Here is a 17,722-nt window from a genome sequence, read left to right on the forward strand (position 1 = left end):
ATTCGGGCTCATACCACTGAGGATATGCTGATTGTGTATCCTTTTGTGTGGTTAACCTAAGCCTTCGATTGTGCTTAGTTCAATTGCAGGTGTCCGTCTGAGCTGCGCCAGAATTGGGTGCTTAGCCGTGCGTCTCCAGTCTGAAAATCTTCCAAGTCCCTTTGAAGATTGCACCGTTCCTGCAAGGTTGTGAGCCATTCTGGCCAAGCAGGAATTGGTTATGTTGAATCCATCTACCCGCATACCCGTGTTGTTAGTTTTAGATCTCCTAAACCTTTCCTTTTTCTCTTTAGTGCGTAATTCGAGAATCACAGCAGACTAGCTTGTTGCAAATCGTAAGTCCCCTTGTGTTTCCAGCATAAACACATCAAGCCACTGAGAGATCCCGCAGTCAAGACCTGACAAAAGAAACCTTTAGGTTATCCCCTTTGATCAAAGCGTAGAAAATAGCATTAGGGATTCCGTTATTTCAAGATAGGATAGGATAATTAGTTGGCTATTCTATTCTGCGTTGGCCGTATGGAGTTTGCAGCAATGCGATTTCATCCACGTCAACAGAATTGGCGCTAGAAGGAGGGCTTATGATGAATGTCTAAACAGCCAAATTCGCATCATATTAGCCTGCATTTTCAAGGAGTAACTTTATAGCTTTTACCCTCCGCACGCAACAAAATTGGGGAGGGCACCTTAACAGTTCCTTGCAGCAAGTTGAGTCTAATCGACCTTTTAAATGCTATATTCGGGATATGCAAGATCCCTGTTAAACCAGAAAAGCCAAAAAATTAGAAAACCAGAAAATACCAAAAAATATTTCTGAGTCAATATGTTGAGCTAGTCGCTTCATGAAGGCTGTTTGCAGTCCGAAATTTTTCAGATCCAGCAGAGGTTGAGTTTGCAGCTATATCCTAGGCAGCTGTCCGAATTTGCATCTACAGCTCACTGCAAAATTCATGACACCACAGTGCACGATGAACTGAATTGCTTGACATTTTTGTCAAGGATCGAGCTCGCATTACAAGGGCAGATATTCTTTTGGGATGTCCCCAAACCAGAGGCGACTATACAGTCGGATATCCCTAGTGCTCCGCCCAGCATCGAAGAATTTACAAGGTTCAAGAATTTGATTGAGAATCAGTTTGGTCTCGAAGAGGAGTTATGCTTTGAGAACGTGCTGTCACCTTGGTGGTGCAGAATTCACCGCACCCCACATTCAGAGTTCACCTGCTCACTATGCATAGAAGCTGTCAGTCAAGTCAAAGCCCAATTTGGACTACCGGAAGAACCAGAGGAGAGCATCACCAGCAAAGTGTGGAGTGCCTACCTTGCTGTAGACGAGTATAGACGAATGCAAAATGCATGCAGCGCCGCACTCCTCGATGGTGAAAAGATGGAGTTGCCAATTGCTAAACAAGATGGATCGGTCAATCAGACCAAGGCAGCAATTAAATTTGTTATCCCTGCAACTGATGAGAACAGTGTTCAAGAGGACGATCAAGGGAGCTTTGTGGATCAGCCACAAGTTGAAGAGCAATTTGCAGCAGCCCCACAAATGGACGATGCGCCTCTCTTTCCTGAGTTCGAGTTGGGTTTCAAGACTAATTTTCAGCCTATGCAACCCAATAAAAAATCAGATGCTGATTTGCACACACCAGACGCTATCGAGATGCTGCACCACCAATGGCGACCTCCGGATACAGTTGTTGAAGCCTTCCCGCCGCACAACCCACCGTACAAAACTCTGCATGACTCAGAAACCTGCCAGGTTGTTTCTTTCCCTCCTGCTGTTAATTCTGAAAATTTTCCGTTTAATTTTGAATATTCTAGAAAAACAACTTGTAAATGGATTAACCATGGACCTAATGAACTCCCTCAATTAATAATTTTGCCCAATGTCCTGGTTAAATTCGAGAGTGGCCAACTGAAAATTTTCTTTTCAGAATACAAAGACGAACCAACCAAACTGAGAACTGTTCCCACTGCCCTGTTACTGCTGTATATACTGAGAAATCGTCATGGGTCAGAAACACATGCATATAGTCCACCTTTTGTGCAGTCGGTCTTTTCTTGTGCATAGTTAGTCTAGGTTTTATTTCCTGTTTTGTGAATAGTTTGTTTTCTGTTTTAGCTTAGATTTCCCCGTTTTCTGCTTTAGTTTAGTTTGCTTTTCGTAGTGTAGGTGTCCTTTCGGAAGGGGTTGTCTCCCTGTCAGTTTTTGAAGGGGTTTGTTTGCTTTTCCCAGCTCTGGTGTACGAAGTCAGGAAATTTTTTTTCCAGCTCATTTCTTGGATGCCGACTTTGGTAGAGCGCTTAATTGACGGTTGCCCCCGTAGTCAGTCCATTTTGGTTCAAGGCTTAGTCAGTCTAAAAATTTAGTTGCTTACTGCGTCTTGTCGCCACCGTTGTGATCACTGCACTTTTAAATGCTTAAAAACGCTTAAGTTTGTCGTTTTATCAAAGGGAGGTCACTGCAAGTGAAAAAATTCTGAAGCTCTGCTTCAGCGACCACTGTAACGCTCAATCCCACGTAGGCTTCACTGCTTACCAGCCAAGGTGAAAAAGTGAAAATAAAAGAGAAAAATCAAAAGAAAAGAAATTGAAAAGCAAAGAAATATCAAGTTGCTTGGCTTTGGGAATGCAGACACCTCTGCCGATTTTCAAAAAAGAAAATTTATTGGAAACAAAGCAATCTCTGTGAGCTTACATGCGATAACTCCGCCGGGGCTATAGACGCTTGCTGGCAGCGGGGCTCTATCCAGGTTGCTTTTGGAGTTAGAGTCTCTCTACGTAACTTGCATTAACTAAACAATGATATTTCAACGTTCTTTAAGCCAGGATGAACTTCACTGCACACACTCAATTTCTCAAGGTTGGTGACTTGATTCAGTTTGCGACCTCATTTTTACTTTGAATCTGTCTTCTGTCATTTGGGTTGTTTTGTGGGGTATATACCAGAGATTCTCGGGTTCGATCCGGATAGTCATCCTTGAAATGTTCAGGAACATTTCCCAGCCGAGTCGCCATTTGTTGTGCGAATCGCACACCCATCCCCGTCTTGGACAGGGACCTCCCAGTTTGTGCCTTTCTGTCCTGCCTTGAAATTTGTCTAAGTCTGGAATTTCCTGATCCTGAAATTTGGCTAACTCTGAAAAACTGAGGAAACCTCCAAAAACTAGAATTTGCAATATAACTCCTAGAGGTCTGAAGCCACTCTCAAACATCCTGAAAGTATATATGGAATATAACTTAAAGTATACTTATACTTAAATGTTATATTCCATTAAATGATCCTCCGGGGAGATTTGGACAAACTTGCCCAAGTGCCCAAGCTCGCACTTCTTGAGAAAACGTTTAAAATCGCCGAAAATGCCCCCAGAGGTCCGAAAATCACTTAAGTCTCCCAATTTCGGACCCTAGGCCAAAAAGTGAAAAAGCTGACAAAACTGGCTGGAAGTCCGAAAAAGTGAAATGTTGCAAAAGTGCCTTCAGGTCCGAATTTCACTTAAAGCACCAATTTCGGACCCTAGGGCCGAAATTCTAAGTTTCTTCTAAATTTGCAAAACGCGTTTATAGGTCTGAAATTCTTCTGAAAATTACGAAATATGCCTTGTGGTCCGAAAATGCCTTTGGGCAACAAAGCGCGAAAACTCCAAAATCGCAAAGGCAGAAAAGTGTGTAAACACTCCGAAATCTTCAAAATCGCGAAGGACGCCTTAAGGATCCGGAGTTTGCTATAAATTGGCGAAAGTCTCTAGTTCGCTAAAGCACCTTTGCCCTGAAATTTGAAATAATGGCAAATCACAAGAGGCGTTGAAGCTCCGAAATGTGTAAAAACCCTCTATGTCCGAAATTCGCCTTAAAATCCTCATTTTCGGACCCTAGGGGCGGAATGTGAAAACGTGAAATCTTGCAAGGCTCCTCTAGGTCCGAAGTTTGCCTTAGACACCCATTTTCGGACCCCAGCCTCGAAATTTTAAAACCCATCAAACTTGCAAATAGTATGAATGCTCCAAAAATATCTCCAAGGTTGCAAAATGCTGGGAGCTCCGAAATTTGTTTAAAATTTCGCAAAATATGCTTCAAAACGCTGAAAGCTCCAAAAGGTTAAAATCGCGAAAAATACCTTGGGCACCAAAACATTAAAACCTCCAAAAAATCCGAACTTCACTTCAAAGATTCGCAAAAATGTTGAATGGTCAGAAATTCTGGACAAGTTGTAAAAGGCGCCTTGAGCTCCGAATTGGGCATTAAAATCACAAAATTCCAAAACGCCAGGAGGTCCGAAAATGATAAAGTTGCAAAAAGTTCAAACAATCCGAAATTTCCCAAAAGGGTGCTTTAGGTCCGAAAATGCTTAAAAAGTTTGTACGAAACCCCAAGAGCTCTGAATTTCGTCCAAAACATCAATTTCGGATCATGGGGCCAAAATTTAATATTTGGAAGAGTTGCAAAAATCCCCAGATGGTCCGAAATTTCACTTAAAACGCCAATTTCAGACCCTGGGGGGCTAAATTGGAGAATGTGATGAAATTTCAATAGCGTCTAAGTTCTCCAAAATTTACCAGAAAAGCATGAGAGTTAGAGTTTTAAAATTTGCAGAAGCTCTTCAAACCTCCATAATCACGCTATAAACCCATTTAAAACGTCCAAGACTCCAAAGGTAAAATCACGCAGAAGTAAAAGACCAAGGATCAGATTTCACAATCGAAGAGAAAGAGAAGCATTTTCAAGATACATCTCACAAAGAGCTTCTCAAGCCAGACGTTGTAATTAAATTTAATGTTTGTTAAAATTAAATTATTTAATTTTTCAAATTGATTTAATGAAATGAAATTGGTTGATCTCAGGATGCCATCGAAGAACCAGGAGAAAGACCTGAAACACAAATCGAGGAAGGGTCGAAATTCAAGGCCAGGCGCTGAAGACTAGAAAAAGAAAAGATACAGGAGTGCAAGAGCAACCAAACATTGGGAACCGTGCCGCTGAACAAAGATGAAGTCCACCATCGGGACCACAGACCAAAGAACACTCTGAATGCTGCAAGTTTATGCATTCTCAGAAAGTGCACAGCTAGATTTAATTCAAGGAATTCAATTCCTAAGAAGCTGAAATTGCTTTATTGTAAACTGCCTATGGGTCCCGTGCAAGATATTTTTGTGGATAACTATTCCCAACCACCAAGAAGATTGGATAGACCTGAATTAAAGCCAAATAGGGGCAGGTAGTTGAGATAGTTGCTGGTTGGATAACTGAGAATTAATTAGGCATGGGTCAAAGTTGCCAGCTTCTGGAAGGCAGATCAGGACCCTTGGATGCAGTCCATCCTGGCCTCTGATTCAAAATTGTAATATCTATAAAAGGCAGAGGCCTTTCTTTTGTAAAGGGTTAGAGATTGTTAGAGAGTTAGGCAGTGAGATAATAAGAGCTTGTTAGATAGTTAGATCTTAGAGGTTATAATAGGTTAGATCTTAGCAGTAGCATAGAGATGCTGCAAAAATTGTTGTAATAGGCAGATGAGATCAATATATAAACATTGATTTGGTGTTTATTGTTTTTTTTTCATCCTGTTTGCATGGTTTCTTTCAGCATTTTAGATAGATCTTTATGTTTTGGGTGTGCAGGTATTTGATAGATTCGGGCTCATACCACTGAGGATATGCTGATTGTGTATCCTTTTGTGTGGTTAACCTAAGCCTTCGATTGTGCTTAGTTCAATTGCAGGTGTCCGTCTGAGCTGCGCCAGAATTGGGTGCTTAGCCGTGCGTCTCCAGTGTAAAAATCTTCCAAGTCCCTTTGAAGATTGCACCGTTCCTGCAAGGCTGTGAGCCATTCTGGCCAAGCAGGAATTGGTTATGTTGAATCCGTCTACCCGCATACCCGTGTTGTTAGTTTTAGATCTCCTAAACCTTTCCTTTTGCTCTTTATTGCGTAATTCGAGAATCACAGTAGACTAGCTTGTTGCAAATCGTAAGTCCCCTTGTGTTTCCAACATAAAAACATCAAGCCACTGAGAGATCCCGCAGTCAAGACCTGACAAAAGAAACCTTGAGGTTATCCCCTTTGATCAAAGCGTAGAAAATAGCATTAGGGATTCCCTTATTTCAAGAGAGGATAGGATAATCAGTTGGCTATTCTATTCTGCGTTGGCCGTATGGAGTTTGCAGCAATGCGATTTCATCCACGTCAATAGGCTCCCAAGTCCATAGTTGGGCGGATTTTCACTCGTGTGGAGGATTCATGAAATTTTTTCATTTATCCTTGCCTCCTCCATTCTGGCACCCAATCACTTCCTTGGGTGGAATTCTTCATGCATGGAGGTTTTCGATGCTTTTCACAAGTTCTAGGCTCTTCGACAGGATATATATATGAAATATAACATTTAAGTACTTATACTTTAAGTTATATTTCATATATATTGTCAGGTTGTTTGAGAGTGGTTTCAGGTCCATAGGAATCATAATGCAAATTCTGAATTTTTGAAGATCTTTAAAGTTTTCTGACTTAGTCAAATTTCAGGCCATTTTCGGATCAGGATGACATTGGTGGATTGATGTGAATTTCTGGACCTGGATGATTTTGCATGCTTTCCTCTTCTGGAATAGGAGTTCCTAACTTAATCATTTTTTGATCCAACTTGTTTGCCTTCTGACTCTTCCGGATTTAGAAATGATCTTCAAGAGCATTCAGTCTTCAGCGTCTTCAGGGATGTTCAGTTTTTAGTGTTTTCCTGTGAAGAACCTGCCAAAAATAGATTTTCCCAAATAGTAAGTGTTCCAAAATGTCAAGGTTTGGGCAAAATAGGTCAGAAAAACACTTACTAAAAATATAAACTTACCAAAAATAGAACTTACTAAAAATAGTAAGTTTGATTTTTGGCAAAATTAGATCAATCCGGGACTTAGTAAAATCCCTAAAAAATAGGAACTTTCTAAAAATAGAAAGTTGCTCCGTTTTGGCTCAAATTTTACTGGGAGGTTCCTTGAAGGGTCCTAATTCCAGTCGTATGTTCAGTTTTTTCAAAACCCTAACAAAAACCCCTAAAATCTAGGACAAAAGGCAAAAACCCTAAAAAAAGACAAAACCGGCCCTAGACTTCACCAAACTCTCTCAAATGAAAAGCAGACTAAATCCAAATGACCCTCGAACACCTGCAAAGCAGAGAAACTGACGAGACTGTTGCAAAAAGACCCCAAAAATGCAAGCCAAAAGACCGGGAGGGCCTAAAAAGTAGGGGGTCCCCATTTGCAATGGGGCGATGTGTGAAAACGTCACAACAAGTGGTAAGTCATGCAATTTGGGCTAGCCAATGCACTAAGCACATTCATGCAGCTCATGAATGAGATATCAAAAGAATTGTTGGGTAAATTTGCCATAGTATTTGGATGACATTTTGATTTTCACTGAAACTTTGGAGGAGCACTTGATGCATATTCATAGAGTTATTGAGAATTTGAGGGAGGAGAAGTTATTGATTAACCTGAATTAATGCAATTTTTTGAAGGAGTTGGTATACCTAGGATTTGTTGTCTTAGTGGAGGGTCTTAGGATGGATTCAGCGAAAGTGAGGGCTATCATTGAATGGTCTACACCAAGGAGTGTTACAAAGTAAAATCATTTCATGGTCTAGCAAGTATTTATAGAATTTATTAAGAATTTTAGTAGTATTTATGCATCCCTGATTGAGACAATGTGAGGGGATATGAAGGGGTTTAAATGGACTATAGGAGCAGCTAAGAGTTTTGATTTTTTAATGAACAAATTCACAGAGCAACCCGTTTTGGCACTTGTGGATTTCAATAAGATATTTTAGATAGATTGTGATGCTAGTGGCAGTGCCATAGGAGTTGTTTTGAGTCAGGAAGGTAAGTGCATTGCCTATTTTAGTGAGAAGCTTAATGAAGTCAAGAAATTTTTTTTATTCTATGCCAAGGAGTTTTATGCTATAGTTTAGGCTTTAAAGAGTTGGAAACATTATTTGTTGCCAATTTTTTTTTATATACTAATCATCGAATTTTGCAATTTTTGAATAGTCAAGGAAAGCTGAATCAGAAGCACTTAAAATGCATTGAGTTTTTTAGAGTTATACCTTTGTTTTGAAGCACATGAGTGGAAGGTCAAATAGATTTGCAAATGCCTTGAGCAGAAGGAAAAACAATGATGACAAATATGTAGATAGGGGTTGTTGGGTTCGATGAACTCAAAAATTTGTATCATGAAGATCCAGGAAAATTGTATCATGAAGATCCAGAATTTGGAGAGACTTGGAAAACTTGTTTGGAGAATGTGGCTATGGATAGGACAAAATGGTTAGATTTCATAGTCCAAGATGTTATGTTGTTCAAAGGAAGCCAATTGTGTATCCAAGGAGTTTTATGAGAGAGAACTTGATTAAGAAGAAGCATAGTAGATGATTGACAAGACACTTTGGTTGAGATAAGACCATTCATTAGTAATAATTATTAATGGCCATAGTTGCACTAGGATGTGAAGAAATTTGTTCAAAATTGCAAAATATGCTAGATGACCAAGGGAGTAAGACAAAATATTGTACTATATCAGCCATTACCTCTATCTAAGATGCCATAGGAAGATATGAGCGTGGAATTCATTCTTGGTTTACTAAGGACATAGAGAAGACATGATTCAAAGTTTGTGGTGGTTGATAGATTCTCGAAAGATGGGACATTTCATTCTAAGTTAGAAGACTATGATGTTCACATTGCAAAGTTGTTTTTCAGAGAGGTGGTAAGACTACATGGTCTACCAAAGAGTATAGTTTATGCTTAAATACCGAATTTGCTGGGTATTTTTTGAGGATCTTATGGAAGAAATTGAAGACTGAATTGAAGTTTAGTCTTCACGCATCCTCCCATTGTAAATAGGGACCCCCACTTTTTCGCTTTTTAGGGTAGGTGTTTCGCTTAGATTGCCTTGGTTTAGTAATAATTTCCTAGTTTTTGCCTTTGCTAATGAGAGGGTGTAGGATCAAACGTGTTTAAAATGTCAAATTGCTAGGTGATCCTAATTTTTTTTTCAAGTTTGAGGTTGCATCAAGTTTTAAATTTGAGCGTAAATATGCCTAAGTGAGTCTAAGTCAGAGATATTTTTGTGCCTAAGTGTTAAGAGGTCCTTTAGGGGTTATTTTCTTGCTCCTAGAAGGTAATTCAAGTCAAAATTGCACTTTATCCCAATAAAATCCCCATTTTCTCGCTCAAATTTTGATAAATTTGGCTAAGTCCCTGTGTTATGATGAAATTTGAAGTGTCTAGATGTTTTTGAGTGGAAAAATCATTAAATTCTTGATGAAAACCCATGTTTTAGTGGTCTAAACATAAAAAATACTGATGGGAGGTGCTTTTACCCCCACATTTTCGATGACCCATGGTTTTCCCCCACTCAAAATCTTGATGGGAGATGAATTTCCCCAAATTTCCGATGGACCCTGTTTTTCCCCCATTCAAGTTCTTGATCGAGGGCGATTTGCCATCAGGAGGCTAAAATGATGACCCACGTTTTTCCCTTGGAATGCAGATGACTTTGATCCGGATGAAATTTCCTATCCTGATGAAGATCGATTTTCCCCAGGACAATTTGTGAACAAATTTGATGGATTTTTATGCAGATGACTGTCTTGATGGATGGCAAATCTCCCCAAATGGCAAGTACAATGATTTGTGATGATTTTTTGTCTAGATTTTTATCCAGATATGTGGCGATTTTCCCCAAGTGGTCAAATTTGATGAAGTTTGAATGATTTTAAATGCAAGTGGGGTCGAATTTAAGTGTTTTTGTATTTGCAATGATTATTTAATAAAAAAAAACAGCAGATCAAATTACACTGGTTGATTATAGTATCACAACCGTTCGAATAGGATGAGCCACCAACGAATAGGAAAGGGAGGAGTTCAAGGATTCCGTGCAAAACATGCTCAGACAACTCGAGGAGATAACTGCTGAAAAGGACATGTATCGAGTTCATGCTGAGCAAGCCGAGGGATACATTGATCACCTTCTGAGACCATTGCATAATGCCCCTGAACCTCATATTCCTCCTACAACATTAGAGCAAAGGACCACTACAAAATTTGAAGGAGTACGGGATACCACCAAGGTCGTCAGAAAATGGATTCAAAGCATTAAAGAAAGAGGAGAGCAAATCTTCAAGGATCTGCGCGAAATGGCTCTCCATAGGGAAGCCACTATTATCAAAATGTGTAAGCTAAAGAAGGAATGCTATAATACTCATGAGGCGATTGCCAGGGCATTGCCCTTCATTAGGGCTCTATTTTGGACCTGCTCTCAAATCCCTGCTATTAATAGTATCCTAAATCCTTATAGTGTCAATATCTTCAAAAAATGGTATTGGACCCTCAGCATGAAGGACGACATGAAGGATAATATCAATAAAATGAATGATAAGTGCGATGACACTTTATCAAATGTGAAGGATCTTGGTGAAAGGATCCTCAGATCCATGGTTCTCGGTTGGAAAAATTGTATGGAGGATAGTGAGGTGCAACCACAGTGGGAGGACAAACTTAATCCCAGGGTCACTTATTCCGTAGAGGATCTAGATTTTGCTGCTGGGCTTCAAGCAGACATATCATGTTTTGAAAATCACAAGTCATACTGGAGGGAAGAGCTAGAGAATTTAGATAGCCTCCTACAAGGTATTCATTACAAAATGCTTAATCCTCCTATGCCTCCGACGACTGAGCTATTCGAGTTATGTCTGAGATGTCAGAACTACGTTCAGGCCGAGCGTACAGTCGATCGGGATATCTGGGGAGAGTACCTGCCTGACGAGGTCGAATTCATCACAAAGGAATCTACAGCTGGAAAAGAAAAAGTGCTTTCTTTAAATTTATTTTTTCTTGCAAAAATTAAAAAATGCACTTTTTGGCCAAAGTTCATATTTGACTGTCAAGTCAACTGTAAACTTTAAACTTTGTGCATGTGCACTTTTTGAATTATTATGGATAGTTTTTAATTACCTTTTTAGGTAGTTATTGCTCCCTTTTGGGTGGTTGCTGATATTTACCCTCCATTTATGGGTATGGGTACCTTTTGTAAAGATGAATCTGGGCCACTTGTTTAATTTAGATCTTGGCCATTCATCTATTTTTGGAAGCCTATTTAAAGGGACTGGTTTTTCCTTATTTTGTAAGAAGTTCATGGATTGTTGTTGAAGCTCTGGCAAAATTTACACAGGATTAATGCAAAGTTAAAGTTGTTTTCTTTTCATTGTGAGTGCATGGTCTCCTTCTTCACCATTTAAATTATTTGTTATGTCTTTCATTTTTCAATAGCATTTTTAGATAAACATCTGATAGAATCCTCGTTGTTCGTACCATTAAGGACTGACTGACTGTCATTCCCTTTGCATGGTTAATCTGAACCTTCTCATATGCTTAGTTCAGTTATTAAACAGTTAGTGAATGAATATAAAATTTCTGAATCTATGTTTAATAGCATGAAAATCTTATTTTCCCTTGAAGATCACACTAGATTCTTACAAACGTTGTGCTTAAGTAGCTGATAGTGTTTAATCTGGTTATTTGGAGGTGTCTGTCTGTTTTCATTGAAAATGCTATCTTGGTTAAATAGTTAGATTTTCTATATCTCTTTATCCTATCCCTCTTTTTTTCTTTTTTTACCAGGAAACCCCACAGTCCAGCTGAACTAGTATCGATCCAACTGAAATCAACCGATAACGAGACTGTTAGAATTTTAGGGAACTCATCCAACAATTGTCCATCTCACCGTAAGTCCTCTTTGTGTTTCCACCAAAACACATCAAACCACTGAGTAATCCCGCAGTCAAGACCTGACAATCAAAACCTTGAGGTTGTCCCCTTTGATCAAACGCAAGAAAAGAAACATTATGGATTTCCTTATCTCAAGAGAGGATAGGATACTCAACGAGTACATTCTATTCTGTGTTGGCCGGATGGAGTTTGCAGCGATGCGACTTTAGACATGTCAACACTAACTTGACAAGAGTTGCTGATAGAGGAGATTATTACTTGCCTTATTTGATACATCTTGTTTGAAAACTGTTTATTATGTTCAAAAGTACCTCAATTTTTATAAGGGTAAAAAATGCTATGACATTGAGATTTTTTTTTTCACTAAGTGCATAGGATAACCAAACACAAACTTTCTATGTTTGAAATTTTGAATAATGAGAAAGATTTGCTAGCTCACTTTGCATGCTAAATAGTTCCTATTTTCATCTTTTGTAGGAGGCTTGATAACACCCATTTGTCAGGGACAATTCCTTCAGATATTCAGCAACTATCTTCATTGGAATACTTGTAAGTAGTCACAGAATCTTAACTTGTTTGCAAATTTCTTATTTTTCAAGTGCTAATTTAGAGAAAGTTATCTTCCTCTTAGTTCCTTTGATTGGTTTTATCTTTGAAAATATTTGTATCTAAGTAGATATGCCAATAATTATATTTGCCAAAGTATTCTTGTACCCAATCTGAAATTTATTAATTGGGCTACTCGATGATCATATGAGTTGTAGATTTGTCATTGATAGCAAATTGTGTGTCAAAGTAAAAGTTGGAAACAGTCACTTTAAAAATTTATTTTTAATAAAATTAATTATGAATAATCATTAAAAGTAAAAGTAATCAGAAAGATAAAAGGTAGCTGTCAAACTTTAAAGACCTTTTTTTAACAAAAAGCAGCAGCTGTAGCCAAGTCAAAAGAGCATCAAGTTAGGAAAAGAAAAAAATGATAGAAGTGCCAAGTCAGAAAAGAAAAATCATAACAGAGTTGTCTGTAGGAAAAGACAAATCAGGTCAAATGGAGGTCAGCATGACAAAGAAAAAATTAGCAAAGGAAAAGTTAGGTGTAGGTTTTAGTAACATGTTTTTTTCCTCAAGACTGCAACAAAATTCAAAAAGGTGATGCAGTTTTAGAAATTTTTAGTACTAGATATCCTTTGCAAACAATAGGTTAAAATTACTAGCTTTTTTCTCTCTGCTGCTTGTTAATTTATTAGGCCAGCTAGCTCATTTTTTTGTAGCAATCATGACATGGGTTGTGGTGTTGTCACTTTTCTCTTTCCTAAGTGGCACTTGCATTTGGTTGATCATGGTTGTCACCCCACCAATTGGTTGATTTGGTCCCTCTTTAATATTGACAATCATTCTTTTGGAATTATTGATGTTAATGTTTCCAATAATGCTGTGGACAGATCTCTCTTGTTGCGAGGGATTGCCAATTCAATGCCTACCACCACTTGGGTTTTATGTGAAGATTTTAATATCGTTGAGATAGCATATGATAAAGATGAATCTTTTCCCATGTGTTGGATAGTTGGTGAAAGGAAAGGTTGTACTTCATGTGCAATAAATTGGGTCCATTTGATCCGAATATGAGAAATCGCCATAATCATTCGCATTGGTTTACGTGGAACAATTTCTGAACTAGAATTGATAGAGTATACAAACTACTTGATTGTGCCATGATTTTTGGTTAGTCCATTTTCTCTTTTGCTAGTTGTTTCCCTCTTTTGGTGGAGTTGTTGCCAGAATTCATGCTTTCTGTAATAACCCCAATCATTTAAGTATAAGTGACATTTCCTTATATCTTTCTTCTTTCTTATACTTTAAGTTATATTCCATATATACTGTCAGGATGTTGGAGAGTGGTTTCGGGCCTCCAGGAGTTATATTGCAAAATCTAGTTTTTGGAGGATTCTTCAGTTTTCCAGACTTAGTCAAATTTCAGGATCAGGACATTCCAGACTTAGCCAAATTTTAGGGCATTTGAAGATCAGGATGACATTCCAGACTTTATCACTCACCAACTTGACCTAGCTTGGACCTTCAAGAATGATACTCACCAAGCAAGACCCAATTAGCAACAAGTGCAAAACCAGGCCCTAAGGAAGACTATCAAAGAAACCCTAATTCAGACTTGTAATAAGTTTTTTTGGCCTCACGGGGCGCTGCCCCTCGACCTCGCCCTGTATCGCGACAGGAAGCGCGCAAGGGGCGCTGCCCCTTGACCCCACCTTGGGGGCGCTGCCCCCAAACCCCCATCGAAAAATATGGGGGAAACTGTGTCGATAGAAGTAGAGAAAATTTAACCTCTGAGTCTGACATTGATTGGATCGACCAGGTAGATATAGAGGTTGAGACTGTAGCCATGGCAGAGGAGGAGCGGAGAGCACGAGCACAGACAGGAGATTCAGAGGCAGATAGTGACACGGATGTTCCTGATGTTGGTGAGCATGGCATGGTGTCACGGGGAGCGGCTATGGCAGTCGAATCATCCAGGAACTACCTTAGACGCCTTCGCAGGGGGCTGGGGCCGGATGGTGCAGGCTCCTCTGAGCCATAGACTTGTAGTTGTATTTACCTTTGGTATTTGTATGAAACATTTGATGATGATCATATGATGACATGGATTTTTTATTCCATGAGTTTTGTAATATTGTATACATTTGACAATATTTATATATCTATGTTTGTTATTTTCTTCAGCTACAATTTGCGTTTATGCTTATGTGATTGATGTATACTTGTGTATGTAATCAAATGAGCCGAGTTTGATGATGTTATTGTGTCTTTAAGGTGTATTCAATAAAGGGTGTCTGAAACAAGTTTTAAATATTTAAAAATCTCTAAATTTCTTGAGTTTTTCACTATCCCGAGTCCAGCCGAGTCTGGAGCCGAGTCTGACGCCGAGTCCCGAGTCCGAGTCCGAGTTGGCCTTGTCGAGTCCGAGCCGAGTCCGAGTCCCGTTTCTTTGGGTTAAACTGACTGCTCTTTCATCAAACAATTTGCTAGATATGGCATCAAATAAGATTCAATGCTTTAATGGAGTAGGAACAACTGCAGTATGTTCAATGCTAATAGACATTTTGACAAACACTGTGTTTGCGTAACGATACATGGACATTTCATCAGTTATGTTGGTTGAAAATTTTGTACACTTGGGGGAAATATACAAAATTGTGGTTTCAACCACAGCACACGAGTAAAAACTCTCCTAATTAAGGAAAGGCTCCCCCTATCTAACTAAAACTGAAATAAAAACAGGATGGGACAGCAGTCTTCCTTCTTTCTTCAAGAAAGACAATATCCTTTTCTCTTCACAGAAAAGGATAGCGATTGAAAACGAACAACAGTAACTACTTTCAAGTGAAATGAGAGAAAGGAAATGAAGTTTCCTGAAAGCTCAAAGACTTCCGTCACTTCCTTCGGGACGGGACAGCAATATCAAGTTCAAAGACTTGACTATTGGAAGTCCTATCTACCCTTTGCTATACTAAATTTTACAACGAATAAAAGATAACAGCTCAAAGACTGAAATAATCTATTCTTTTAACACAAAGACAAGAACTAATGCAAGCTCAAAGACTTGCTGCTATTTCTTGTCAAACAGTAATTTTTCCTCAAGAATAGACGCAAGCTCAAAGACTTGTTGCTCCTTCAAGAGGGTTTCCTATTTTAATTAATCTTCTCTACTTGTAGCTCAAAGACTTCAAATCAGATTGGACTAAGCTCCTTTAGAAACACTTTGCATAGAAGAAAAAAGATTCAAACTCAAACATGTAGTTCAAAGACTCAAAACTTGAGTAATCCTTCTTTCTTATTCTTCAAAACCTTCAATTCACATACATAAGCTCAAAGACTTCTTGCTGTAAATTTGGCAGAGTTTTTGCTTGCTTTCCAAAAGATAAATATTACAATAGACTCCTCCAGTATTTATAGAAGAGGAGCCTTGAGAAAAAGGTGGGAGGATCCTAACTAACTTGAGAGATTCTCTCAACCACCAAGACTCATTCAATAACTAACTGAGACTTCATTAACTAACTAAGAGTTACTCCAACTAACTAAGACTTATTCCAACTACAGTCCTAATCGGACACAACTTGTAGTTGTCTTACATGTAATTACAAAAGTGCAAGTAATGTGTAACTTGCATTTTACAAAAAATATTTTTACATGTAACTTGTCAAAACAAAATTGCAAATGCATAACTAAAACTATTCCATGTGTCTAAAGACACGACTCTAACTGCATCATCCTTTGTCTGTGATGATCTTCATGTCGCTTCAGGATGCTAGAACTTGAAGTATTCTAGATTGGTAAAGACATCTTGAACCGGAACGGGAACTTGCATCCTTGTCTTCTTGCTTGGGGTAATACTAGCTTTTCAAGAGGGAACGGGCTGCCTTCCTCTTTTCATGTCATGACCATCTTTGTCTTGAAAGCATTTTATGCTCTCAACCATGAATTGTTGTTGTATTTCTTCTTTGTATCATCCTTCATTCTTGAAATTTGCTTGCAAAATAAGGCCCATGCCTTAATCCATTGATTTGGTAGATCGTGTGTGCAAACCGGACTGACAAGGGAAGAGAGAAATTGATGCAAAAACGGGCTCACCAGTGAATTTCGGGTTTTGGAAGTTGCATCACATGTGTGGGGAAAACAAGAGCATTAACTTGCAAATGTGGGAACAAACATGCAACTTCATATGTGTAATGGGTAACTACAAGTTTGCACTTGTAATTGGACCTTTAAAACTCATTTTCAAGTGTTTTTTGAGTGCATTTTGGACCAATTTCGGGTTCTGGATGGCTGACTGCAAGTAGACTTTAAATGGGGAAAATGAATGAAGGTGTGAAATGAGTGGATGAATTGGTATGTACGGATGAGGGAATTGGAAGCGGATAGGTAAAAATGAATTTCAAGAAGATCACTTGGAACTTTGCCAATGCAAAAATGGGAAGAACTTTCAACTTGCAACCCGGATTTCAAAAAAAAAAGATGGTTAAATCTTTTATCCGTAAGGGAAGAACAATGATTTTCATCCAACTTGTAATCGGAATTTAAAATCCCGAATACAAGTAAAGAGGGAAAATGGGGAAGAACAATGCAATTCTAAAATTGCTTTACAAAAGGGAAAATCTCTCTCACAAAATCTGATTTTTGGGGAAGAACCAACCATTTACAAATTTACAACTAGAAAGAAAAAAAAACAAGAAAACAAGAAAAAAGAAACAAGAAGAAAATAAATCTTACCTTGCTCTAATGTGAAAATGCCTCTCCAAAAGATAATCAATCTTTGAAATAAAAAAGAATATCTCTTAAAAAGAAATTAACCGTATTCCAAAACCCTAGCCACGTTTTTGAAAAAATGGCAAAAACTAAAAAACGTGGCAGCAAATGCATGAGAAATGGCATGGAAAATGGCCAAGACTCTTTCTAACCTCAATACCTTAGCATACCAAGCCAAAACGATTCATAACATTGCTGATTCGTGGCATTTTTAATGAAGAAAAACGTGGGTTTTTAGCAAAAACGTGTTTGTTGTTATAAACCTAAAAACCAGCAAACTTAACCTCCATGTGGCGTGAAAGGTGTCTAAAAATGCATGGAAATAGGAAGGAATCCAAAACGCCTTCTATCTCCCAAAAAATCTCCACAAAAATTTGCTAAAAATCTTCAAAAAACATGTTTTTCCTTGCAATTCGGGTTTTTTGGAACAAATAGCAAGTTTAAAATGTATGAAACAATGAAAATCGGGTTTTTTGGAGGATATGACAAGTTTAAAATTTCACTTTTTCAACATGTTAGGCAAAATCGGGATTTTTTGGACAAATAGCAAGTTTAAAATGTCAAAAATGCACTTTATAAGCAAAATCGGGTTTTTTGGACCAAAGTGCAAGTTTTAAATTGTCACTTTTTCACTTACA

General features: G+C 38.4%; 1 protein-coding gene across 5 annotated transcripts in view; it reads left to right on the forward strand.

The window, feature by feature from the left end:
* LOC131067642 (LRR receptor kinase BAK1) overlaps positions 1 to 17,722 on the forward strand; it is a 277,687-nt gene that overhangs the window by 53,364 nt on the left and 206,601 nt on the right. For all 5 annotated transcript variants that reach the window (XM_058002740.2, XM_058002734.2, XM_058002757.2 and 2 more), the window contains one exon: positions 12,243 to 12,314. In XM_058002740.2, the coding sequence (XP_057858723.1) occupies positions 12,243 to 12,314 (72 nt within the window). The remainder of the gene's footprint in view (positions 1 to 12,242; positions 12,315 to 17,722) is intronic.

The sequence above is a fragment of the Cryptomeria japonica genome, chromosome 5, assembly GCF_030272615.1.
Source record: "Cryptomeria japonica chromosome 5, Sugi_1.0, whole genome shotgun sequence".
NCBI classification, from domain to species: domain Eukaryota; kingdom Viridiplantae; phylum Streptophyta; class Pinopsida; order Cupressales; family Cupressaceae; genus Cryptomeria; species Cryptomeria japonica.